This window comes from Scleropages formosus, chromosome 11 (genome assembly GCF_900964775.1).
Source record: "Scleropages formosus chromosome 11, fSclFor1.1, whole genome shotgun sequence".
In the NCBI taxonomy this organism is placed as follows: Eukaryota; Metazoa; Chordata; class Actinopteri; order Osteoglossiformes; family Osteoglossidae; genus Scleropages; species Scleropages formosus.
In genome coordinates, this window is record NC_041816.1 from 23,155,059 (window position 1) to 23,181,437 (window position 26,379).

Here is a 26,379-nt window from a genome sequence, read left to right on the forward strand (position 1 = left end):
TTTGGCTTCATCTTTAGTATGCAGTATGATATGAGCTGGATGCACAGCCTTTTCTCCTGCACTAATGATCTGATGCTTTGTCATGCCTGTCATGTAAGATGAAGCCACGTTTCTGAGCTTGCATCTTCTGGAGTCTCAACCCTTGTGATGCTGCACATCATTTTTTTTCCCTCCAGCTGATAGACTCTCGTTTCCTTTCTTTCGCTCTGCGTTTTGCAGGGCACATGAAAGATCATGCGGAACGATGCCATTGTCCAGTCTGTAAGCCATAAGAAAGACATTACTGGTTCTGTATTTTCATCCTTTTGCAGTGCAGCTACAGCAACTGACTTTACCAAACTGTTTTGATTTGCCATATATATATGTGGAGACAGGGGGTGCGGTGGCGCAGTGGGTTGGACCACAGTCCTGCTCTCCGGTGGGTCTGGGGTTCGAGTCCCGCTTGGGGTGCCTTGCGACGGACTGGCGTCCCGTCCTGGGTGTGTCCCCTCCCCCTCCGGCCTTATGCCCTGTGTTGCCGGGTAGGCTCCGGTTCCCCGTGACCCCGTAAGGGACAAGCGGTTCTGAAAATGTGTGTGTGTGTGTGTATGTGGAGACAATATTCTTCCACAGTCAACAGATTTACTTTCATATTTTCAGCTGAAAATATTTTTTTGAGCATTTGACAGCGGTGGATTCCAACCCTTTGAATAAAGGACATTTTTACACAATTTAGCTCATAGGACCTAAGTCATATAAATATGTCCCTTTTTCGACGTGAAGGAATCCACCGCTGTCAAACAGCATTTAGGTGATTTGGCTGGATGGATAAACATCTCCAATCATCTGCTCTTCATGCTCGTCTTTACATTATGGTAGGCTGCCAGGCCTGAGAGGCTGAATATGCTGGCATGCAGGCCTTGTCATTCCAAGCAGATTCCATGGGGCTTTTCGTACTCCTGCAGAGGAAACTGCATCATCACAACTCCAGGAGGCTTCACCCCTCAGGTATCAACACACAGGATGCTTCACATTTGCTCTTCATGCAGTTGCCGCATTACGTTGTCATCAGCACGATCCCATTATGCTACCATGATCCAGCAGTTATACACACTTTATCTCTGCCACTGAAACTGATTCCGTTGAATCACTTAATTTGCTGCCATAACACCACAGAAGATTATCGTGAAAAAAAGGAAATACATTCTTTACGTGTGTAGTTTCCAGAAAACGTTTTCCAAGACGTGTTTGAAATACAGGTATGCTATGAATTTTTCACTTCCACACAAAAACACTTTTATTCAAACTGCTTATGGTACAGAGATCAGTGCTAGAATTATTCTACCTTCTTTAGAGCTCATGAGTCCGAGCGCATTTGCTACAGTTCATTTTTTCCAGAGGTGAGCAAACAATCTGCACCTTCGATATTGCAGTCAGCAGCCACTTGACAAGCACTTCTCTGCCCATTAGAGGAGAAACAGCAGCAGACTATGAGGGGAGAAATAGAAAGCTTGCCCTTTGAGTCAGACAGTTTACATGTAAATGTTGCACAGCCCTTTCAGATTGAGTCTGCCTCGTCTCCCGTATGTGACTTGCATACATGTTCATGGATTTTCTTCCAAACGGTTCTGGAATTTTCGCTCACTTTCGTCAACCGCTTGCCCTAGCCAAGGTCGTGCGGTCCAGAGTCTGTCCTGGAATCATTGGGCACAAGGCTGGAGGGTTAGAGTTAGGCTTAGGGTTAGAATTAGAGTTATGGACGTTATTCTGCTGTTGAAGAGAAAGTCAAAGTTAATCAACTTCTTTACTGCTAAATGAACTGTTCATTACCTTGCACACCTTGGCATTGTCATGCACTGTATTTGACATGGGTCCTCAAAACCTGCATAGGTCAAGAGTTTGCAGATAATGATTGAGCTTCATACCTAAATCCAGTATGCTTTTCTTGTGTTGTGGAAAGTAGATAAGCACGATTGTTGGGGCTGTTTCCAGGTTTATTTAAAGATACACTAATATGTGTTTTTAATAGGCTGAAGATTGAGAATTTAATGAATCATAATCTACTATGATATGGACTGGTGCTGCATCCAGGGTGTACCCCACCTTAGCCTTGTGCCTAATGCTTCTGGAATAGGCTCTAATTCACCCCAGCCCTGCTCAGAACAGGAGGTTATTGACATTGGATGGATGGATGGATGGATGTCTAAAAATTAAAAAAACCTCTACATGTCTCCACATGGTTTATTAACAGAAAAGAAATAAGAAACTATGGGTTGGCATGGTACTTTAATAGTGAAAAAGAAATAATGCTATTAAAGAGATGTGGTGTTTCATATTTTAGATTAGCAAAAACCAAAAGGTGGAAAAACATCTGCCAGAAGTCAGAACCTGTAATGCAAAAGTGACAAAATATATTCTTTCCCTCGGCTGGTTTCCAATAAATAGTGAGCAGATAATATTGTGTATTATTAGTGAATATGGCTTTTTTCCCTGAAGATTTAATCGTGTCCCTGGCAATATATAAACAGAAAACAGAACCAGTCACACAGTGACACTATTACACAGTTTTTCCTAGTCGGCACTCATTCAAAAATATTTCCAGGACATATAGCTATAATAGAAGACATTTTTCAGTAAAGAACCACACAGCATCCTGCATCCAGCTTTACTGATCTGGTTAGGTTATAAAATATGCTGAATACTTCCTCTTTACAAAAATAGCTTGAGAAAAAAATCACAGAATAAAGATCTGGAGAAAGGAGATGCAGGGTGTGCCATTTACAGACCTCCAGAGCAGGAAAAAATACCTATTTACATTTATTCATTTCACTGACGCTTTTCTCCGAAAGGACTTACAATGTTAAGCTACCTACAATTATTTACCCATTTATACAGCTGGGTAACTCTACTGGAGGAACTTTATGGTAAGTACCTTGCTCAAGGTTGTTTCTCTGGCTTCAGTGTACCTTCTGGTGAATGAAGACAAAGCTTCATCCCTGTAGGGTATTCAAACCAACAAAAATCTGGATAAAGGTGTAAGTGTTCAAAAATATTCAAGCCAACACAATATGTACAGGAGTGGATGAAATAATGGAAATACAGTATGAAAAAAAGAGTTTGAAGTAAGCAACTACACAGTTCAGGACTTGTATGAGAGCACTTGTATGATTTAAGTTGTTCAGAAGGCAAAGGGTAGGGTAGCCCTACTTCTTATTTGGTCCTTGAAATCAATGTATTGTTTGGTGTTATATTCCACCCCTTGTGTACCCAAGTGCTTACTTCAAACACTAGGGTAAAAGTTTAGAATTTCACAGGTAAAGTGCAACCCGAGTCTTTGTTAAAGAGCACAAAGGATTCAGAGATCATTTGCCGATGACACGTGTGGAATTTTGTTACACTAGCATGTGATTTTGTCGTACACAGGTAGGGCTTAATCATACCCATTATTTAATCATTATGCATTAATCATGGGCGGGATGGTGGCACAGCGAGTCGTGCTACTGTCTCACAGCACTTAGGTGGTGTGAGAGGACATGGGTTTGATACCCACTCAGTCTGTGTGGAGTTTACATGTTCTCCCTGTGTCTGAGTGGGTTTCCTCCCACAGTCCAAAGACATGCTGTTCAGGTTCCCCCATAGTGTGTGTTCCACTGATGTATGGATGAGTGACCCAGTGTAAGTAGTGTATCTAGCAGTGTAAGTCACCACGGTGAATAAGGTGTGTGGGCTGACAGAGTTCATCGGAAGCCACTTTGGAGAAAATCATCTGCTAAATAAATGTAAACACTCAAGCAATTTCCGGTCAGATGAATGAGGAGAAAAATCACCAGTATTTTGCTGTCCCTTCTGAATGACTACACATGGATGACTTCTGGCCTGTTATGCCACTGCATTGTTTATTTTTGGTCAAAAACAGCCTGCATGTCCCTTCATCTAGGATTTGACAGGTATAATGTTGTGTGCAGTGACCGTTGTATCTTGCTTTATTCTAAATGTTCTATAATCAAACGCTGGATGCAAATGAAGCTAAAATAGAAGCTTATTTTTAGATGTTATTATTCTTTGTTGCCATTTGACAACTGAAGAAATGCATTTGATTTTTCTGAGCGTGCACAAACACTACCATTATCCATTCGCTCATATAGCTTGTACACACCCACACGCAACTGTAGGGATGGCAGCTGTAGTATATCATTAATACAAAATCATACAGTAAATAAATGTATTTATATAGACAGGTGATAAATTTATAAAAGGTTGTTGACAAATATATACTTAGACTCCCATAGCCATGACATCTAAATACACAGAGATCACACCTGTACTGTTAATAGAGACACAGTAATTTGAAAAATACATCTTCATTAACTCGAAAATGAACATAAGACACGGGAACAAGGCACAATTTCCAGAAGATTGTCTTAATCAAGTTTATTTGTTGAGGTTTGTTTTTTTTTTTTCTTTTGACAGCCCTTGTGACTGAGACAGTTTTACTTGAAGCATCGTCTGTATACTGATTATATAAGTAATTTACAGTGACAGGAGAAGACTGGCAAAGGTCAACAGGACACATAATTGGGAAATAATCAGTGCTCAACACTGATTTTTATTGAATTTATTTGTTGCTTTTTTTTCCCCCCAATATGGACACCCCCCCCCCCTCCCACAAGCATCCTAATCCATGTTTACATAAAATTAAGAACAGCCTGTGACAAAATCTTCCTGATTAACCAATGTCACTGGGCAAACAGGAACAGGTCAGTGTTAGGATTCATTAATTTCTATAACTGTCAGTCATCTGCTGCCACAGTACATATAAAGTCATCCAAAAGTTTTCTGCTGTCCCACCAAGTTTTGTTTCAAACATCATATATTACATAACAAAGTCTACTTTCCTACTGATACCTTCATGAATAATACAAATGCTAATATTTGCAAGAGCACAAAAAACCCTACAACTTTTTTATGCATGGACCACAGGCAACCAACTCACTGTCCTCAATCCACTAAAGCCCTCTGGGCTGCCTAGGTTAGTCATTAGCATGCTTTCCAAATTAAAATACCTGTAGAAATCTATTAGTAGCGCTACAGAGTGGTTAAAAAAAAAAAAAAAAACATAACACTAACATTTGGATTGATAGACTGGTAACTACCTCTACAGGACTAATGCTTTTTAAGAATATTTCTATCAAATGCATCACAGGCAGAACGAGATGCTCCTCGGTTATATTGAGAATTGCCTAGGAACTAACCAAGAAGACAGAACAAACACAAAAAGTACTGTACATTGCAAACACGACTTTATTGAAAAGAGTATGTCTTTTGTGTGTGTGTGTGTGTGTGTGTGTGTGAGAGTTTTTGTGTTTTTTGAGGTGGTGGTCTGCCTGCCGTGGAGGGGGGTGGTGGTGGTGGTGGTTGGCAAGGCAGCCGGTGCACAGGGTGGGTCGAGAGCAGGGCCTCACGAGGGTCGTCATGTCCTACACCTCCTTCCCTCTTCCCTTCTTGCCTGCTGTATGAAGGACAGAATCGGAGTCTCAGTTACCTGGAACACACCAGTCACATGAGTGACACCAGTGAGATTAGTCCCACCAGTGACATCAGGCTCACCAGTCATACCAGTTGTATCAATGACAGTCACATGAGTCACTGTGGTGTTTCTATTGGCTCTTAGGGTTAATAAATGACAAAAAAATACAATAAGTCACACAAATAGCTTTTCACGTGTAGGCGCTACGTTCTTCTTCAAAGAAGAGACGGCACCAAAGAACACGTGTCGCGATGACGTGACCAACCTTTGGCATTTGTCTTGCTTTTCAGAGGGCAGGGTTTGGACACCTTGATGGTAGTCTGGCATTCCGCGTTGTACAGAGCTTTCTTCAGGGTTCCAGACCGGTTCTTGGTGCCCGTAGCCGTGTCACACTCACCCCAGCTGGAAAACTTGTACCTGCAATCAGCTGAAAGGACCAGAAGCAAGTTGCTGTACAGCTTTTCATTCAACATTGTAATCATTGTTAGCAAACCAATGATATGTGACTTGACCTTTTTGTACATCCAATACATTCACTATTTATTTTCTTGTATAATACACACCTTGAGAATTCTCTGCATCTCCAGATAAATTACGGGCTTTGTAGAATCACACATTAAAGTCACACAGGTGTAAAAGTGGGCATTACTCATTATAGACTGAAGTCTGACATTTGGTTGAGTCAACTGTACTGATGAAGTAAATTAGGATATTTAAAAGATCCCATTAGGTTCTGCAGCCACTGTGCACACTTTTTTTATTCTAGTCAATATCCTGGTTAATGAGGGTTGACTGGGTCACAGACTGATGCTTTAATTTTATCACTTAAAAGTGCTACAAGTAACAAATCTGTGGAGAGGACTTATATTGGTCTATTAGCGCTATACAAAAAAAAAAAAAAAAAAAAAAACTCAACATAATTTGACCCACCTCATCACATTTACTTATTTTTCTGATGCTTTTTTCTAAGATCAGGTGTAATTTTGAGCTACTTAACCATTTACATTTATTCATTTAGCTGATGCTTTTCTCCAAAGCAACTTATAATGTTAAGGTCACCCATTTATACAGCTGGGTAATTTTACTGGAGCAACTTCAGGGTAAGTACCTTCCTCCAGGAAGTGGGGATCAAACCCGTGACCTTTCGATCAAAAGGCAGTAACTGTAACCACCACACTACTAGCCGCCCCTGATTTATATAGAAAATACACTGGCATTTATACAGTCGGCATATTACCGTATCAGTTAAGGATAAGTACCTTGCTCAATGGTTTTATAACAAACCCAGGTTTCAATCACGACTGAAGCCTGGGTCTAACCACTCTGTCATCTACTGCCCTCAAATTAATAATGAATTATGTAGATTTGATCTAGATTTAATTGTATGGGAGCTATTTAGTAATTTTATAGTTAAGGCAGAATGTAAACATATTTGGCGCTAGAGAGACGTTACTCTTCAAAAGCCGGAACCCTCACGCTCCTCTCACCTCCAAAGTCCTTCTTCCAGTTGCAGGGGATTTTACACTTGAGCTTCTTGGTCTGGTCGTTGCAGGTGCCCTGGCGGATGCCCACCCCACAGTCGCCGCTGTTGGGTACGCAGTTGCCGTAGCGCCACTCCGTGCAATCGGCGGTCGCCTTGCTGACCTTTTCTGCACCAACATGAGCGGCAAACAAAGAGCCAGATGAGGTTCAGTGGGGCGACAGACACGGTGCTCCTTTGGTTCTGTCCCATAGACACCAATGCGACAAGGTGACTCTCGGCTGAGGCTTTTACCTTTCTTGTTCTTCCCTGCCTCTGAAGCAGCCATCATTATGGCCACCAGCAGCACAACAGACATGGGGAGCACACGCCGCATCCTGAAAGAAAAGCAATCGCTCCCATTACAATATGAAGTGACACACATACATGGAACATACTGCGGTATGCTGGCGTATAGTGGCCTTTTCCGGTATTTCCTTAATTGTTTATTAGTCTTTAGCCGGTGACACGAGGCTGGGTGATCCGGGGTTTTTCCAGCGCTCAGTTTCCAGCCACACGCACTTTCATTGAATTATCGAGCTTAGAAATTTTATCTAAACCCTCTAGGGAACTTCCGAGGAAGCCACTTTATTCACGTCTATGGAACAGATAGACACAAATCTGTCCGGTTTATGTCAGTACTGTATGGGTGCACTGAGAAAGTCCACTTCTTTCTTCTGGACAGGACTGCTCTGAAGCGATGATGCCAGATGAGACGCATCAGAAATCAGCAAGTGTCTCGGAATCACGCAGAGCACTGAATTCTGACAAGGCTCCCCCCCCCACGCCCCACAGGAGCAGACTTACTGCTGAGATACCACACTGCTCACTCACTCGTCAACAAGATGTGAAGAACATACTGTACGAACCCTTGCGTCAGTTATCCATCGGAGGAGCTGACAGGCCAGCAATTAGAGCTGATGAAGGTTGCTAGTTCCAATTTCACCTACTGCTGTAACACCCTTGAGTAAGGTTCTTACCCTAAATTGCTCCAGTAAAAATTACGCAGCTGTATAAATAACTAAGGTGCTAAATGTTGATCTGGTTATGAGCTTTGATTTTATTTACACACATCATTATACAGACAAAGTAACTTATAATACCAGAGAATGAACCAAAACGTCTACAAAATAGTTACGGAGAGTGAAACAGTCAAGAGGAAAATCAATGACGATATCAGTGCTGCACCAATGCAGTTCTAATGCAAGCTTTGGCATGGTGCGGATGCATCTGGACTGCATCTCCTGCATATTTGTAATAGCCAAAAACATTTGTCTGTGTTCTGTTATGTGTTTTTTTTTTAAACCTCTGAACTTAAACTTGCCCTATTTTCTGTGAAGATGTAATTATTTACCCAGCACCAGGAACTGTACCATCCGCATTCTATAGCTCTCCCCAAAGGGAAATCACTTACAGCTAATTGTCTGCTATTCTTTGGGGGGCGGAGGGGGGTGTATTTGCACTATCAGAGATATTACATCCACGGCGTCATTACACAGTACTGTGATCATACAGTAACTCTGGGATGCTACAGATATTGATCAGCTGTGATGCAGGATGAGAAGTCCAGCGTTGCTCTGGAGAGTATTACAGCCGCAGAGGTCAGTGCCTGATACCAACGCATGGACTTGCGCGGAAAACAATGGACAGATTAATTTGGGTCACTAACTTCTAAGAGCTACCAGGCAAAACTTGATGTGAAATCAAATTGTCACCATCGCTAGTAAGTTAATATGGTCAGACTGCATATAAAAAAATGTAAAAATAAGAAATTTCAAAAAAGTCCCGTTTTAGTTTCATTAATTTCATCACTCTGTAAAGCAAGATTTTGATTTTTATAAGAGGAAAGAAACATCACTGAAGCACAATCCTAGTCTGACCTGGAGCTGAAGCCACATACAAAGCTATTAGAAAGTATAGTAAAACCCCGATTTAAGATGCCCCGATTTACTGCGAATTCAGACATAGCGCGATGGGTGGTCGGATCGTTTTTGCTCTTTCCGGAATGTGAGAAGCTACATTGGAAAGTTCAAACGCTGGAAAAGTCGACAAACTTAGCAAACCATCTTACAGCACGAGTGGTTTAGAAATGCCAAAATGCCTATAACAACAACCATTAATTCGCAGAATTCTTTAATTCGAGGGTAATACACCTGCCAGAAAGTAAACGTGGAAAAAAAAAAAAAAAAACAGGTCGAATAGGGCAAAAATAAGGGTGATCTAGGATGTTCGGTCAACATTTGGTCAGTCTGAACACTGATTTTCTTGAACCCCGATTCAGCAGATATGAGAAGATAGTGTCCACCTCCTTTACTTTTACCGTCAAAAGGTGGTTTGTATTCCAATGTCTGTAGGACACCCAGGTCCTTCACAATGGCACATTCCATCGATCACGAATAATTAGCTCTTCAAATAAATAACATCAACGTTATTGGTCACCCTCTCTAAGGCAGATACGCCTGGGGCGAGCAGTGGTCCCGGTCGCCAATCTGCGCGCATCGCAGTCGGGCTCACGTTGAACTTTCCCTGCCTGCGGGAAACCACCGACATTGCTGGAAAGGTCATCAACAGGGGACCGTCGGCTCTTCCGCAGCGCAGCTTCTCACCCCGAAAAGTCACCCGGTTGAGCGGAAAGGTCCATTCGCCGAGACAGAAGACATATCTCTCGTCAGTGACCTTTGGGTGAGAAAGGTCTATCATCTTGACAGGTAGAAGGCGGCGCTGTAGTCATTACGTTGGGAAAAACCCGACGGCTGACCCACCGGAATCCTCTCCCCGTCACCTTGTTTTTCTTTTTTTTTTTTGCGGGACAATTTCATTAGCACTGACACAGCAACCTTATCTCCTCAGCAAGGGGTTCTCCAAATTTAAAAGCCAGACAGGCCAAGGAAGAGACGGATGGAGCAGAGACTTCATACCCTCTTAAAAGGAGTCAATAAAACACTCTGTTGACCCGCTGAGTCTGGTTCCTCCATAACAAAAGTAATTAACCGTCAGGAGCTCAGCGGAGCGTCACTAAACACTCCCAGCTCCATAAGTCTTCCCTGCCCTCTCCTTCGGCTCGAACCATTGTTCGAAGAGTTATGGAAGGGTCCTCCCGCATGAGAAAGGGCGCCTCTCAGGGCTCTCTTCTGCACCAGCTCGCCTTCGCAACCGCAAATTTTTTTCTTTTCTCCCAGCCATAAATGTTGTGGGCCTCGCCGGGCAACACTTTTGTGCGGAACAGAAACAGCACTCAGCAGGCCTCATCTCACCCACCACGTCCTAGCAAGAGAGCGGCCTCAAGCCCCCTGAAAGGCCTTTATTGCTCTCCGTAAGGAATACAGATTTCTTGCTTCAAAATAGGGCCCTTTCTCCCCTCCATTCATTTCTTTTTAAAGAGCTGACAAGCGCGCTCCCATACCGCGCCTTAGAAACAGGCCTTTCTTCCGCCCAGCTCAATGTAAACTTATTTGCATAACTGGACAACAAAACCTCTATAGATCAGAAAAAATATGTTAGTAGCCGATATATGAAGGACTACACTTCGGAAACTTCCGCGGCGGTATCTCTCCGTCGGGAAACTGGTTTTCCTTTTCCCGCAAAACCACGGTGGATGAAAAGGTCGAAAACCATCGCCAGCAGTACTATCGATACTATTGTTAGTACCGTTTTCCCAAACAAAACGGGAGAATCACACCACGGGTTCATCGGCCATCGGTACGGGGAAGCGAAGCCGCAGAAGCGCGTAGTCGTGTGTTCAGGGGACGCACGTCGTCGCGATCGCGAGAACGCGAGCAGATGTTTAATCCGCTCCGGCGAACTCTGCGGCGCACGCACGTGCGCCCGATCCGTTCGCTTCTCCCACGCGCTGCCCGTTCGATCAAAACTCACAAAAGCGCCAATGAAGCGACGGTTCGAAGCGGGGAAGCTGATAGCGGTCAAGGTGAGCCTGTGAAAGAGCAGATGCATTTGTATTCAGCGGGGCCACCACGCTCCGCAGGCTCTCCGCCTAGGGAAACATTAACCGCACTCTGGGAGCGCCCCGCCATAATGCTCCCGCAGTTCCCTTGTAAGAGCCCGAGCTGGAATATAGGTCATGCTCCACTAATGACATTCAGCCCGACTCGAGGCCCCCGCTCCTTCTCTCGGGAAGAAGGACCCCCTGCGGAGTAGCACAGAGGCCGAGCGGGAGAGCGTGGAGTCTGCAGCGGCAGTGCCAGGACAGCACCTATGCGACAGGAACGGGCCAACGCCAGATTCCTCTGCGCTCCGCACCGTCCCGCTTGCTTCATGTTCTTCTCTGCTGCGGCGATGCTGAGCAACCCCCGCCCCTCCCCTCCCCCGACCGGCATGCCTCGCTCGTCCGACTTCACGCGCCGATGTGTAATGGAGCACAGCAAATGACACAACTCAAAAAAAGAAATAACAATTAATGGAAAACGGTTCTTTCAAAGCTTACATTCCCCAAAGCAGCACCTGGTAGAAAGAGCGGGTTCGCGAAGCGGGTCGTCGGATCACTGCAAGCTCGGAGAGAATGGCGTCACGCGCCGTTCAAGGCAAAAACGGGGGCTCCTTTCGGCAAATAAAAGCACGACTTGTCTTCACAGAGGAGCCAAGAGGTGCCACGCCCAGCGAGCTGCCAGAGGGGGTCCTCGGCAAAGCAAACGGAGAGCATCACACCAGCAGAATTACAACCGCCGGTGACGTCATTCCGAAAATACACAGAATGTCTAGCGAGCTGCTTAGGGTTTCCAGTCAATGCCGAAAGGGAAAAACTCACTCGGAAATTCAAAATCTTTGATTTGGAAATTTGGAATTTGGAAACTCCAACGTGGAATTAGTGAATTGGGGAAATTTGGAATTTCGGAGCTGAAAATGGGGCTAGAAAATTCATAACGCAGAATACTAGGGTTTAAATGTGGCTTTCAACTCTTTCACCAACCTCTGTTCCTCCCTTGACTTGCCTTGAAAACCACGCGAGTGGTCGCTATGGGTCAGGTTTGACTCGGCACTTGTACGCTTGCATTCAACTCTTTCAGCTCTGGAAAAGCAGACCGTTATATTGTCTAAACCCGCATTTGTCACGTCCACAAAGCACTGCCTCATTATTTCACCGGTATCACTGACAAGTAAACACTTCATAAGTAACGCATGGCTCCCTCTGTCTGAGCCCAGGCCTCAACGGGTCGAGGAGGGTCAGTGCCAACCTCTCTCTGTCTCTCTCTACTTTAAATGAAAGGCATTCTTCACAAAAAAAAAAAAAAAAAAAACCATGAATTTAAAAGTGAGGAGAGTGAAGAGATAATAAAATCAACCATGACAGAGATACAGGTACCTTCAGTTCCTCCAAATCGATGTACAGTAACCTTGTTTGCGAAGCAACAGGTGAAGTATGCAAGGCAGGTTATAGCTCTAAAGCAGAGGTTCTTAACTGTTTCTAGGCCGTGAACCCCTTTAAGAACCTGACGACAGACAAGGACCCCTTCCTAGGAAAATGTCTATAAATAAATTTGGAGAAAATAAACCACCGATTTTACTGAAACTCGATTACCTTCAAATAAAAAGAAGATATAGATAGTAATAATTAAAATCTTTTTTTTTAATATATATTTTATATTTTCTTTGTTTATTATTTAATATTTATTTTTAGTTAGAATGTCTTATGTTTGCAATTCATGGACCCCCTGAAGCCAATCTATAGATCCCAGGTGAAGAAGGACTCTTCTAAGAGAGGAGCTGGTAGTGCTGCTGTCTTTGGTTCTAAAGGTTGCAGGTTCAACTCTTACCTCTAGCTCTAGTACCCTTGAGCCAGGTATTCACCCAAAACTACTGCAGTAAAAAATTCCTGGCTGTACAAATGGGTAAATAATTGTAAGTTGTTGTCAGCAAGTAAACGTAGGACCAATGCAGTAAATACAAGCATATTAACTCTTTAATGAATGAATGGTGCCCAAAGCTGAAGGGAAACACATTAGTGAAGTTTCCCTTAAATTCTCTCCAAGGGGTGAAATCAGGCATCAAAACACAAACCAAATGTATAAAAGGAGCAGATAGTTTATGTGCAGGCAAGAATTAGCGGGGAGTTAAATTGCTCCATTGGAAGAGCCACACGGGCGACTGCTGCTTTAACGAATTAAACAATGAAGCGCTGAAGGTTGGAATTATTAAGCACACAGCTGGAGCGGAGCCAGTTCTCCTCCTCAACTGCTGCTTTACTGGACAAATGTTTCTTTGTGTTATAAAAAACACACCAGTCAGACCCAAAACTGGGGCTCTGAAGAAAAATACAGTCTTGAAAAAATGTCTAGAAAAACGGGCCCTCGGCCTCCCGCCAGGCCGAATGAATCTGAACATTGAGAAGGGTTTGATGGAGGAACAAAGCGCGGCAAACACAACATGCGTGAGCGGCAGACTGGTAAAAAGCGCACCGAAGAGCCTGAGAAGTCCCTCAGCTTGAGAGACGTGCCTCATTCTTTAACTCCTTCGATCACCAAGTGCCTGAAAAGCAAGACTCCCCACCCAGCTTCTGATGGACCCGTTAAAGACCTCGAGAAGTTCCTCGCTCTTTTTTTGAGCCTTTCCCTTGCCTTGTTCCCCGTGCTCCAGAAAGACAAGGCACCCCAACTTCTGACAGACGCCTTGAAGATCTCGAGAACTTCCTCTGCTTTTGAAAACATGTCCCTGCCATGCTGTCCATGTGTTTCTAAGGGACACCAGGCTCCTCATTAACTTCATCTGCTCTATTCAACACCCCCCCCCAGTTGACCCAATTGAGATTTAATAGAACTGCAGGTTGTCTCTACACCTCTGCAGACAATGGATTAAGTTCTCAGCAGGTGTTTTGCATATGAAGGAAGGGAAGGAGACAAGGGGGCAGGAGGACAAACTCCAGCAAGGTGAGGAGGTCCAGCAGCTTCTGTTCTCTTTCACTCCATGGGACACAGAAGTGGAGGGTGCCTTTAACACACAAGAGCCATACATGGGGCAGGGGATCGAACAAGCTATCTGAGAAACCCGGAGAGCCTCTCACCTTCTACGCCACAAACTGAAGATGAACTTTACACACAACGGGCATTTATAAGATAATAAAATTCAAACAGTTAACAAAATATGAAAGGGGAGAAAAAATGCAACTTTGCTACTACTGCTCATAAGTTAAACCACATGGAATTTCACGACAACATTTTACACCGAGTGCAGTTAGTTATTTTAATTTCATTTGGCACCGATGAGAAAGGTGGAGTTATTTATTTATTGTTCGATGCGTTACAACTGAGGAAACGCAAAGTTCGCGCGCGCGCACGCGCTTTGCATGAATGGAGTCGCGGTGATAGATCAGCCAGGAGTTTTACTCTGCTGTAGTAAAAGTGGGTTCTGTCTTGGAATCCTCAAATGTAAAAAAAAACTATGGAACATCATCATCAACAACAACAACGATAATAATAAAAATAACAATAATAATAATGATATTATTATTATTATTATTATTATTATTATTATTATTAGGGGACAAGTGTTGCATAGTTCTTAAAACTGTTGCATCAGATCATCATGCATTGGGACCCACAGGTCGCAGGTTCGAATCCCAGCTGTGCTTGCAGCCAGGTACTTAAATTAAATTGCTCCAGTAAAATTACTGTATTATAGAATAACTCTGTAAGTCGGCTAAACGCATTATTATTATTTACAAATTTTCCTTAAAGAAACACGGACTCACAGTATAAATAATCCGGCTTAAAATTAAAAGCAAAAAAGTCCGGTTTATTTCTTCTTAATTAATATAAGGGTTTGCTAGTTTATTTTTCTTTATTTTTTCCCGCACTGTATTTTTGCTGCCAGTAGTTCACACTTTTGCAGTCAGTAGTAATTTTCTAGCGCCGTGAAACTTACTTGACTGATTCCTTTCCTTCTGCTTCTGTCTCCGCTCTCTGTCCAGCAGCAGCAGCAGTCCAAAGTGGCCCCTCTTTGTTTCCACAAACTAGTTTGATCTGGTCAAACATGGAGACCATTTAAACTAACCCCCCTGACATCACACTCCACGTGGTAACAACTTGTGCAGTAGGAAATAAGACCCCCCCCCCGAAAAGAAAAAAAAAAAAAACAGAGGACCAGAAACTTTTCAAACTCTTTAAAACTCCAGCGTTAAAAAAGTTGATTTCATTACTTTCCTTTTACTGTTTCACCCACTCTATTGCCCTGTAAGTGATGTTTTTCATTATTAAAATTCCAGAACAAAACTTTAAATAATTTCCAGTCCATTGTACACCAGGGTCACACTGAAGCATGAATTTAAAAAAATATAGAAAAGTATAAGCAAAGGAAAGCATTATCAGCATTTTTATTTGTAAATAAATATTCTTCCACAATAAAACTAACATTTTTTTTAAATTTCCGAAAATTTCGACTATGTATCCTACTTTTTAAATTTAACACCAACTATGTCCGCATTTTCCTCAACGAATTGACTGACGAGGCCTGTTACTGATCCATTCACAAGCATCTTCCCCATTGTGGGGTTACTGTAAGTCATCTGGGAAAACTGAATTAGACATACCAAACCTAAATAATAATGAATATAATTATAATAATTGCAGTAATTACAATATGCTGATGTTATTCATACCTTTTACACACTTTTGCAAAAAAACAAAAAAATGTGTATATAGGGAACACACACACATATATATATATAGCTCTTAACCCTAACCATAGGATGTTCTCCTTAAAAACTTAATAATTCTACCCCTTAAAACATATATGTGTGTATGTACTGGTATTGGTATTTGTATTGGTTTTTTCCCCATGCTGTTATGTCCATGAGCAGCTGATATTTGTTAGTCTGTGCAATACTTTTTCCCTCTTACTTATTCCCTTTCTCACTATTTATTCGATCCCTCATTATTTCTTTCCTCCCCACCCCAAGATCAATCCCTTTATGTATGTAAGTATGTTTACATGTCTATATGCATGTTGTGTGGTTTTTTTGTCTATTCTACACTATGAGCCACTGGGAACCGAAGCCAAATTCCTTGTATGTGTGTATGTGTGCATACTTGGCCAAATAAATCGGATTCTGATTGTGATTCTGATGTGTCTCTGTGTGTGCATGCACATACAGTACACACACACACACACACACACACACACATATATATATACATAAAGAACTTTTAAAAAAAAAAACAGCATACCTGTGTATGGTCCGACTTTAGACAATATTAGGGGTCATGTCTTTCCAAACACCATGAAAGCCTGCAGTGATTTCTCCTTCCATTGACTTGAAAACTGCTGAGAACTGCCTGTGCTGAGACAATCTGGGTGTTGCACTCCAGTGACAGAGAGGGGGAAGAGAGAATTACCACCAGACCAACAAGCTGCTTTCTGTTGCTCTAACCCACCCCCTACCCTCACCATGGTAGACAGACACTGAACCCACAAGAGTCTGAAATGTTTGATGCTTTCCAGACATTGTGATATCGTCTAGGCGTATACATAATTGCGCAGTCTGGTCTACTTGGCTATACTTTGTTACTGGAATAAAAGGTGTGTGTTCTTTTTGGATTACATGTATCTAAAATAATGGACATCCAGGACTATCTCAGTGTTTTTGCCCAGCCGTTCATTAACCTGTTACCTTTCATTGCAGGAAATAAATTAGACTTCTGGCACCATTTTCCAGTGGTACTTATTAAAAAAAAAAATTCTAAAAGTTAGCTTGTTCAATCATTACTTATTATGGTCTCCATTGTCATGCCCCCCCCCCCCCCAGGCTGTCACTAGATGCCACAGGACAAACTCTGTCCCAGACCCGATATTGTCTGCGCTTTTGTCACTCATAATGATTTGCTGGGATGGTAACCGAGGGGAGATCAATAGAACTATCTGACACACTCCCTGTTCCACGCTGCGCTTGATTTTGTTTGCAGTCTGTTTCCAGTGCACATCCATGGCAGAGTGCAGCTCCAGCAGCGTAATGCCGCACGCAGAGCAGCCAAAGCCGCCCTCACCGCTGATCTTGAGAAACAATTACTTTTAATTACAGGATTAAATAAACATATAATGAATGGTCGACACTCATTTAATTGCAAATTAGACTTAACGTGATTAAACCTGCACCTACAGATTTAGTAATGAACTAACATTTACAATTTGAAATCTCTATTTATTTCCGACCACGGAACTTTCCAGAATAAGAGCAAAAAATTCCGTTTTCTATGAAAAAGTGAGACGACGAGCATTAGTTCTCTTGGCCTCGATTCTGCTATGCTCGCTAAAGTCCTTGCTGAATGAAAATATACCCAGTTTCCATATTTAAAATGTTTTGCCACTGTAAGCTACATAGTTCTGTTAATTTACTCAATGGGACACAATCCGAAAAAGTAGCAAAACAACGGAGAAGAGCAGCCGTGGGAGGGTGTAACTATTTTGCAAGTACAGTGTTTACCAAGAATTGCTGTGAACTCCAGCTCTAACGAATAACGTGCTTTATTACATTCAAACACAGTAACTGCTTCATGTGTGTTGTGCTGATGCAACTCACAATTGCACTAATGATAAATTCATTATGTATTTGATAATTTGTTACGGTTTATGATATTATTGGTTAATGTAAATAAACCGTAAGATGTTAAAGTATGGTGAAGCCAATCCTTTTCTTCTGACTTGAAGACTTGGTATCACACTCACAAATTTGTGACCCTCAGGATAACAGGATTTAGTGCCTAGTGACTTTCTAAACATAACCGTGCAGATGTCCATTTAAAAACCAATTAAAATTAGTCAGTTACAGAATAGCAACAACAATCACACATGCAGTGTTTGTTTTTTTTTTCTACAAAGATATTAAGTAAATGCAATTCCTTTTTCCGGATGGCTAAGAAGTGAGCAATGACAGATGGGCTTGTTCATACAAAACAAACTGCAGGACTGCGCTCGTGCTGCGATACTGTTGGACAGCAACGCTACCCGCAAGTCGTCTGTTTTCCAATTAATTTCACTGCTGGATTGACATAATCAACAAGGAGTAATCTGGAGATGTTTTCCCTCATATATGGAAGAGAAGATGATTAGTTGGACAGAGGATGGAGTCGGAGTGACATCAGAAATATCACAGCGTATGACTGGTTTGTCAGGAATATCACAGGATATGGCTCGTTCTTCGGAAATATAAGCGCAGGATTTTTCAATTCATTTTATTTTTGTAAAGTGCTCTTCTCGCACAGTGACACAGAGCACTGAACAAAGGCATAGGATAACGAAATAAGACAGTTGACGATATATTTGAGTAATACATTATTCATGCAGGTATTAAAGCTATATGCCTACTGGCCATGGAGAAAAGGAACAAAAAACTCCCAACTGAAAGTCAAGGGAGAAAAGGAAACCTCTGGGGGTCCAAATGCCAGTGGCTGCCCACCCCTCCTGGGTATTCTAGCTTAAAAAAGACCTTTAAATTAATTTACAACCAATAATAAGACGGTAGATGAGCGTTAACTTGATGTCCCAGTTCACATAGGTACGTTTTGTCCATGATGGCGGGCGGTCATCAGCTTCAGTCATCATGGGATGCTGGTATGACGGCCCGCCAGCCTCCTCAGGTCTTACTATACGATGACAGCTGTAATGGAAGGGTTGAGTTTTTGATGGTTAAATCACAAGAAGAGGAACTTAAGCCTAAAGTACACATGTTGGAGCTACATTTGCAAGTCTTTTCTTACAAGGAAAGAATGAATGTGGATGGGGGTAGTGGTCTTGTCTCATTCATCCTGGGGAGAACACCCCCATCCCATACGCCCCCTCCCGCCCCGAAAATCCTTTTGTGATAGATTGGCTCAGTGCTGCGAATGGACATTGTTCGGCAGTCACCACCAGCACTGCAAGCCCCCGCAGCCCGGATGACTCCCGCTGAGCGCAAGAGGAATCCCCTCTTCCAAGGCACTGCATTGTGCCGCTCCAGAGAAACAGCTGAAAGACCAGTCAGCAAAGGGATCCCCAGGTGGTGTGGCGGAGCCGGCCTAACACTCTGGCTAGAGTCTGACAGAGGACACGGCCAGCGGGCCAAGGAGGCATAAGTACTGTCCACATTTTTCACATCATCCTCCTTTGAGGAACAGCCATCTCAAAGCATCTGTTCATTGGGACTGTTGAGGTTCGCTAAGCACCAGGACACAAAAACCTAAACCTTCAGAATATAAACAAAGTCTGCAGAACATTACCTTCTAAATAGTACAATGCAGAGGGGGTGTGGTGGCGCAGTGGGTTGGACCGCAGTCCTGCTCTCTGGTGGGTCTGGGGTTCGAGTCCTGCTTGGGGTGCCCTGCGACGGACTGGCGTCCCGTCCTGGGTGTGTCCCCTTCCCCCTCCGGCCTTACGCCCTGTGTTGCCGGGTAGGCTCCGGTTTCCCGTGACCCCGTGAGGGACAAGTGGTTCTGAAGATGTGTGTGTGTGTGTAGTACAATGCACAGCATTCTCTAACAGACCGGAATTAAATTACGGAAATATCAATGAAATGACGGAATTTCATTGTATTGCAGACATCCATCCATCCATCCATCCATTCATCCATCCATCCATTGTCTTGCCTGCTTGTCCTTCTAGGGTCGCGGTGGCAATAGGGAGAAAGGCATTGCACCCAACCCCTGGCCACCAGGCGCTCGCCTAAGAACACTTCCCCCAGGCCTGGCTCCAGGGGTAGGTCCCGATGACCCTATCCGGGGCAGGGTAAATGTTGACTTGCTTACGTTCACCATAGGGGTGTTTCGCATCATGTTAGTCTGGATCTTCACTCCAGACCCGGGCGCCATGGGAGACCCTACCAGGAGTATATTCCTCCTTACAATATAGCTCTGGAGATCCCTAGATCATGCAAGCCCTTCCGCCACAACAAGGCCCCGATCCAGGAAGGGTGTATTGCATCCAGTGACAATAAAGTATCTATCTTATCTTATCTTATCGTATCTATTTTGGTTACACGAAACCTGATGACTTACAACAGGGTCATTTTTACTGTTCAATTCAGGGTAATTACTAAGGGTAAATGGATGCAAGGGCTGGAGTAAAAGCCTGTTTGTGTAGTTGAGGTGGAAGAGAAAAACCTGGAGGTAGAGCTAGAAGGTGTGCCTGGGAGCGGCGGGGAAAACTGAGGGAGCCTGGTAGGGCGGCTGTCACTAACCAGTCCGTTGATCGCTGTGCAACTCTGAGGAGCAGCTTTGAGGAACAGCTGGATGGAGGCTGGGACACTCAAAGCACAACACCCACAGCAGGTCAGGAGCGGTGAATGCAGGTACACACTTCCTCTAAGGTCCACTTAGATGATTACCATGTTCTACCTGCAAGGTTGAGAGGAACAGTGTATGAAACAAGTCGGCGGGTCACCCGTACAAACCTCCGACTACAAGCAGATGAAGTATCTTTTAATATAATTGAAACATTCATTTTTATCATTTATTTAATTCCCTGGGTCACTCGCTATTGATAACTGCTCGTCCGAGTCAGGATGGCGAACTCTATCAGCAAAGAGTACCGGGCTGGTCAAGTACACCCTGGATGGGAGTAAGTAATTTTTTAAGGCACTACAGAAATAAAAAGTGCATGAAACCAGTTCATGAAAAACAGAGAGGATGTTGTTCTTGAATTTCCCAAAAATTTGCCACATCTCTAAAACTGAGGGTACAAGGCAACGCTAGTTGGGATTCTGGAAATTTTCGAAACGAGAGACCAATTCAAACACCTACATTCCCTTAAGTGCCTTTTAACTAATGGGGAGGGGACACACTAAATGATTTCATGACTTCTAATGGTTGCACTTGAAATTCTGAAACAGTTATATAGAGGACCCCAATTGTCTGGAAGTGCTGCCATTGGACCACGGGCCTGCTGACTGTCTCGGCCCAAATCCCCGTGTGCGGGGGCTCGAGGACATCGATTAGAGCCCTGAGCACGACCCTGCGTTCGCTCCTCTGTGAGCCACGCTTTGAAGGCACGGCCTTGAGGGATCTGCCATTGAGAGATGCAGCTCTTCCCTGTCTCTCCAGTCTGTGATGGGTTCCATTTCTCATGATGCAGCCCATCCATGATTCCCCAGCTAAATCCGAAGCCTTCAAACTGACCGAGGTATCGTGCAAGAACTGAAGACCCATAGCAGATCCCCTGGGCCTGAGTTTTCGTTTATGGAGCTGGTGGAACACTCCCGATGTCAGCTTGCACAGATGTCGCACTGTCATTTTCAGTAAATGTATGATTTCTAAAAACATTAAAGGTGAGCTGTGTGGCCAAAGATGCTAAATAAATAAGAGTAATACCGGCTCATCCTCAATTCAAGGCTTCAGTGTGTATGGATGGCCAGAAATTTTACTTAAGTCTAAATTATCTAGTGGCTCCGGGTGCTCTTTTCAGTGGAAAGACAACTATTATTTTATTAACCCTACTTGGACTACCTGCTTTTGCCGAAGGATGAATTGGTTTCTAGACTTTAACAATTTTTATAATTTGTTTTCAAAATTTTTTCACTGTGTTGTCGAAAGGTTCCGTTTCATTAGGGTGGATCATGAGAGTTATGATTGCTGCTTTTTTTTTAGTCCGCAGAGTTAATTTATAATATTGCTGGTCACATTGTGTATGTACTTAGTAAGTACATTGTAGGTACTTGGGAATAATTTAGCAATGTGCAAATATGCTGCATAAACTGTCCAGCAAGGACATGATTTTATATAAATATCATTTCATTAACGTTACATGCAGGACTAGTATTCTGCAAGAAATACTATGGGATTCAAACCCACAACCAGGGACCTGTAAGGATTAGACTGGTGGAGTGACACTGACGACGGCAGAAAATAATTATTGTTTCTTGCTTAAGACTCTGCTCCTTAATTACTCCAGTCAAGATTTATAATCTAAAATATTTTTAACATCTGAAAAGTGTGTATTGTACGATTAATTTTACAGTGCTTCATAAATATTCATTGTAACTATTAACTGTCGAGCAACTCATTACTTTATTTCTAAAATTAGACAAAAATAAAAACTTTTTCCTTCGAAAACTGTCTAACTGAATTCAGATAAAGTACAGTGAAGTCAAGTCTTGCAGTGACTACCTGCTAAGATTCAGTGCCAATTAAAAACTGCACAGCATTTTTAAATTATGTAGACATTCATATTTTATCTAGCAAAACAAAAACTGAAATTATAAAAAAAAATTATTTGATGCATTATCATTAATTTTAATGCCACTTTATTTGCTAAAAATCTTGTGTCATACATGGCACCAAATGGTTTTTTTCCCCCACAATTCATATCTTATGATTATATGCAATCTGTTCTCTGCATGGCTACAAATGTCTAAAATGTTGCTGTGAGATGGGCTGAAAACAGATCAGTGGCAATAGTGACACACTGGAAAATTCACCTGAACACCTGCGTTTCAGGTCAAACAGCAGCTGTTCCAGCTGTTATATTACTTCATACTATGAAAATGCTACAAAAGTGACAACCTTGTACAGTATCTGTATTTCTCTTGTACTTGTTTGATTGTACCTGCTTTCTTATTTAATAATTATCCCTCTTATAATTTACTTTTGAATATTACGCTCCATTTTTAGATTTACTTTTTCTTTACTATTATTACTCATATTATTGACCATATGGTATTCATCTCTCTATGTGCTTCATTTGTGTTTCTGATATGACCTGCTGTAGAAGTTTCTGGAACAGAGTGTTTCAGCTACTGGTAAAATTCCAGTGAAGAAGACCTTGGAAGGTCTTTGCTTCTGGTACAGGGAGATAAGACAGGTTGAGCGGCATAAAGAGACCCAGGAGAGACGTGCAGGTGTGTGTGTCCATGATGGTGCATGAATGGTGAGGAGTGCACATGTGTGGTGGCAAACATCTGGTGAGGACTGTAATGAACCACCTTCTTATGCTAATTGTGCCTTGTTACTGAAAACTCCAAAGAATCGCAAATTGAAAAAAAATCAATTTTAACATCCTATTGAAAAATAATTAAGAGTTGTCCTTAGTCGGAAACCATCAACCTGACATGGTTCAATGTGCCAAAGTCATATCAATCAACTCAGTACTTTGAGGATGGATGGTGACTTCTTCTCTAATTGTTAAAGTTCAACTAATGTGTGTGTGGCAGTAAACATGGACTGAAGTGTTTATCTGTTCAAAGGGCAGACCTATGTGTCAATGAGGTGCCAAATGACAAGATCTCAAACGAGTAGAAGCGTGCCTATATGGTCGACGTAGGCTAGAATTTTTTTTTTTTATAAAACAGCAACATATCACGATGTAGAAATGGATTTCTTAGCAGTTAAACTAAAATCAGTCTGCATTACTTCCATATGATCGTATTATTTCATCCCGACTTCAGAGAGCTCTGCTAGGGATTTGATGCAGAGTGCTCCTGTATAAATCTCAGTAATCCACTGGTTCTTAGCACCTTTTCCCTCATTCATGTCACAGAACCCAGCTGCTAAGGGGAAAAAATAATGTTCTTCCATGCAGTTCAAGCTTGTGTTGACTGAATTCCAAATTTGATCCTTACATTTGCTGTCATATCAGTTATAAAGTTTCATACAAAATTCAAATTGAAAGCATCTATATAAATGGAGAAAAAAACTAGCAAAGTACATGTGTATATACACACACACACACACACACACACACATCATCTGAAACCACTGATCCCATATGGGGTCATGGGGAGCTGGAGCCCAACCTGGCAACACAGGGCGAGGGACTGGGGTCACACCCAGGACAGAATTTCAGTCCATCGCAAGGCACCCCAAGCGGGACTCAAACCCCAGACCCACCAGAGAGCAGGACCTAGTCCAACCCACTGCACCACCACACCCCCCCAGTAGCAAAGTACTACAATAAAAAAATTGTTTTGGTGGTGCAACAGCATATTAATTTTACTATTCAAATTAAACAAGTTAGATACTACTTATGAAAGCCACATTAAACATTGAGAGCATATCTGTAATACTGAAAAAATATTAGAGAATAGAGAAAAACACGGTTTTATTCATAGCAAACAATCCATAGAATACCTTTGGATTTCCAAATGCCACACATTTTACAGACACTAAACATAGAATGCCAGCGTGAGCTAAATTTAGCTTTTATTTCATAAACTACCGTTTTTACCATAAAGTGATTGATGGACATCCAGATGCAAATAATATTTTGTATGTGACTTTGAGACGTCGGTTCACTCTTATGAAAATTTTATGTCCGTATACATCAATAAAGGATGCAGTGACACCTGTTTTGCAGTGTGACTAAATGCTTTTGACGTGCCGAAACTCAGATGACAACCATTTTGATCCTCCAAAATATATTTAGATACTATTATACACTTACAATGATACCTCTGGGTAAATTAAGCAACTGCCATTAAAAGCACTGGATAGCAGTGTTAGTCTTAGTGCCAACAAGCAGGCAGCACGTGTAAATGCTTTATGCTTTATGCCAATTACCACTGCATTCGGGCAATGAACCATAGATGACCGTTAGATGCCACGTTGTGGTAATCACGAAACATGTGACATCATGAAATCTAGAATGGTAGTGAACCGCAGGATTGGAATGGATGTTCATAGTGAATCACTGAACAGAACTGTATTGTGGGAGGAGACCACTGCACAGGACTGCCTAGTAGCGACCCATTAGTGCATTAGAGACTCAAACCAGCTTCTTGGCAGTATTTCCTGGGGTGAGGCTATTATATATAAAAACCACTTTAGTCCATTCCGATTCTATGTACACTGGACATATTTACTTAATGGACTGAATTTAATTCAAATATACTTTTACGTAAGAAACAAGTAAACTTTTACCCACACATTCATAAAACAAAAAAAAATCTTGAATCTATCAGTTCAACCAATTTCTTTATACCAAAAATTATTTTTTTTTCCTGGATTGAAGCCCTACTAGGTACTAACTTTTTCAAATTAATGCACATTAATAGAAGAAAATTAGACCTTTCAAGGGTACACTGTAGGTAAATACTTGCCTTGCAATGCCCTTTACGTGACTACGTGCACAAGGTAACGTACTTTATATGGGAGTAGTAGCTAATTAATTTGTACAGTATGACCGTGACAAAACTTAATTTTCACCACTAAATATTATGTAAATGTCTTAATTTTCCTTACATTATAATAAGAAAAAATTCAATATCCTTAGTACAACCAGAAAAAAAAGTCAACACTGGCCAAAAAATAAAGCCAAATATTTAAGGCAATAAGAGCAGTAACATGAAAACTGCTCAGATGGAGAGCTAAGATAAATTTACAGTAGAGCGCATTTTTTAGCTAAAGTCAAACATCAGCAGCAAAATTCTTTCAGTTCAGACAGTTTCTGAATAATACAGTCCACAGTTCTCTCTATGGAACAACATTGGTTTCTTTAATTTTCAAATTGTACAGTTACAGAAAAAAAAAATTCAGTGTAAAATGTCCCTTTTACCTTATTAATAAGGTCGAAACAGCAAACGAGTTTGAGTAAACAGATTAGCTAATTACACAAAAAATGTAATTACAATCTAAACATAGCAGTCACGCAGAAATGTTTGAGGCACACGCTATTCTGTTTCACATCGAAGTTACATATCTCGCTATATTGTTAACCGGCCTTTGAAGGCATAACTCTCATCGCCTGCGAAAAAAATAACCCCTCGAGATCCAGTTCTCTTTGTACATCACAGCAACGATTCGTTATGCAGGACATGTTACATGGTGCTATGTGAGTTTCGGCTGCAACACCAACCCAGACATTCAAATATCCTCGAGCGGTCCTGATATCTCGCCCTAAACTTTGCGGGGTAAATTCAGTCTCCATAAACTCTGAACTGTGGCCCTCAACCCGTCGTGGACGGGAGACGCCTCGTTCATGCATTTACTTACAGAGCACAAACACAATATGCAATTTTGGCAGTGCAATGATGAAAGATGAGGGCCACCAGGTTCCTTTGCATCGCAGTTGGGTCCCCCGATGGCGGCGCGAAGGCCATGGAGTCTTGGCCACGGAGCCCTGACGGAAAGCTGGAATGTGCTCCCTAACTCTGCGTTCTGGTATTGTTGGAGATGACTTGGAGTTTGCAGCCATGCTGTTCAGACAGCTGTCTCCTGGTCCTCTCTCTGGATCATCTGGTAGTGCTGCCGGTTCTCCAGGTAGGCCGCCAGCTCCTGGTCGTTCGCTTTCTCCGCACGATGTTTTGGTGTATCTCCCTACGTGAGGGAAGACAACGTGTGGGAAAGCGGAGATGGGAAAGGCCTGGACCACGTAGTACGAAGATCTGTGAAGACCCTGCGGAGATCAAGACCGTAGTGCTTCGGCACAATCAGCATCCATCCAACCAGCT

At 42.4% G+C, this 26,379-nt stretch overlaps 2 protein-coding genes across 13 annotated transcripts in view; both read right to left on the minus strand.

The window, feature by feature from the left end:
- Positions 1–4,395: 4,395 nt before the first annotated feature.
- Positions 4,396–16,721, minus strand: mdka (midkine a). 5 transcript variants are annotated; one of them, XM_018763236.2, is made up of 6 exons: positions 16,199–16,721; positions 14,898–14,995; positions 7,281–7,363; positions 6,994–7,155; positions 5,772–5,933; positions 4,396–5,488 (listed from the first exon to the last, which is right to left on the minus strand). In XM_018763236.2, exons 3-6 carry the CDS (start codon positions 7,360–7,362, stop codon positions 5,457–5,459), a joined length of 438 nt encoding a protein of 145 aa, XP_018618752.1. In that variant the 5' UTR covers position 7,363; positions 14,898–14,995; positions 16,199–16,721; the 3' UTR covers positions 4,396–5,456. The 5 variants fall into 5 exon arrangements, with proteins under 5 accessions (XP_018618752.1, XP_018618750.1, XP_018618749.1 ...); XM_018763234.2 differs by lacking the exon at positions 16,199–16,721 and having other exon boundaries at positions 4,396–5,521; positions 14,898–15,055; XM_018763233.2 differs by lacking the exon at positions 16,199–16,721 and having other exon boundaries at positions 14,898–15,048.
- A 3,184-nt stretch (positions 16,722–19,905) lies between these two features.
- LOC108941080 (diacylglycerol kinase zeta-like) overlaps positions 19,906–26,379 on the minus strand; it is a 131,077-nt gene continuing 124,603 nt past the window's right edge. For 7 of the 8 annotated variants that reach the window (XM_029256273.1, XM_018763538.2, XM_029256275.1 and 4 more), the window contains one exon: positions 25,301–26,245. In XM_029256273.1, the coding sequence (XP_029112106.1) occupies positions 26,129–26,245 (117 nt within the window). In that variant the 3' untranslated portion in view covers positions 25,301–26,128. Of the gene's footprint in view, positions 20,336–25,300; positions 26,246–26,379 lie in introns of those variants that run through there. The other variant, XM_018763541.2, reaches the window with a different exon arrangement.

Excerpts from the sequence above, each read along its gene's own strand:
- mdka (XM_018763233.2), bottom strand. The coding sequence starts at position 15,016 with ATGGTCTCCATGTTTGACCAGATCAAACTAGTTTGTGGAAACAAAGAG. Across the intron at positions 7,364-14,897 it reads GAAGGAAAGGAATCAGTCAA|GATGCGGCGTGTGCTCCCCA; the intron begins GTAAGTTTCACG and ends CTTTTCTTTCAG. Across the intron at positions 5,489-5,771 it reads AAGCAAGACAAATGCCAAAG|CAGGCAAGAAGGGAAGAGGG; the intron begins GTTGGTCACGTC and ends TCCTTCATACAG.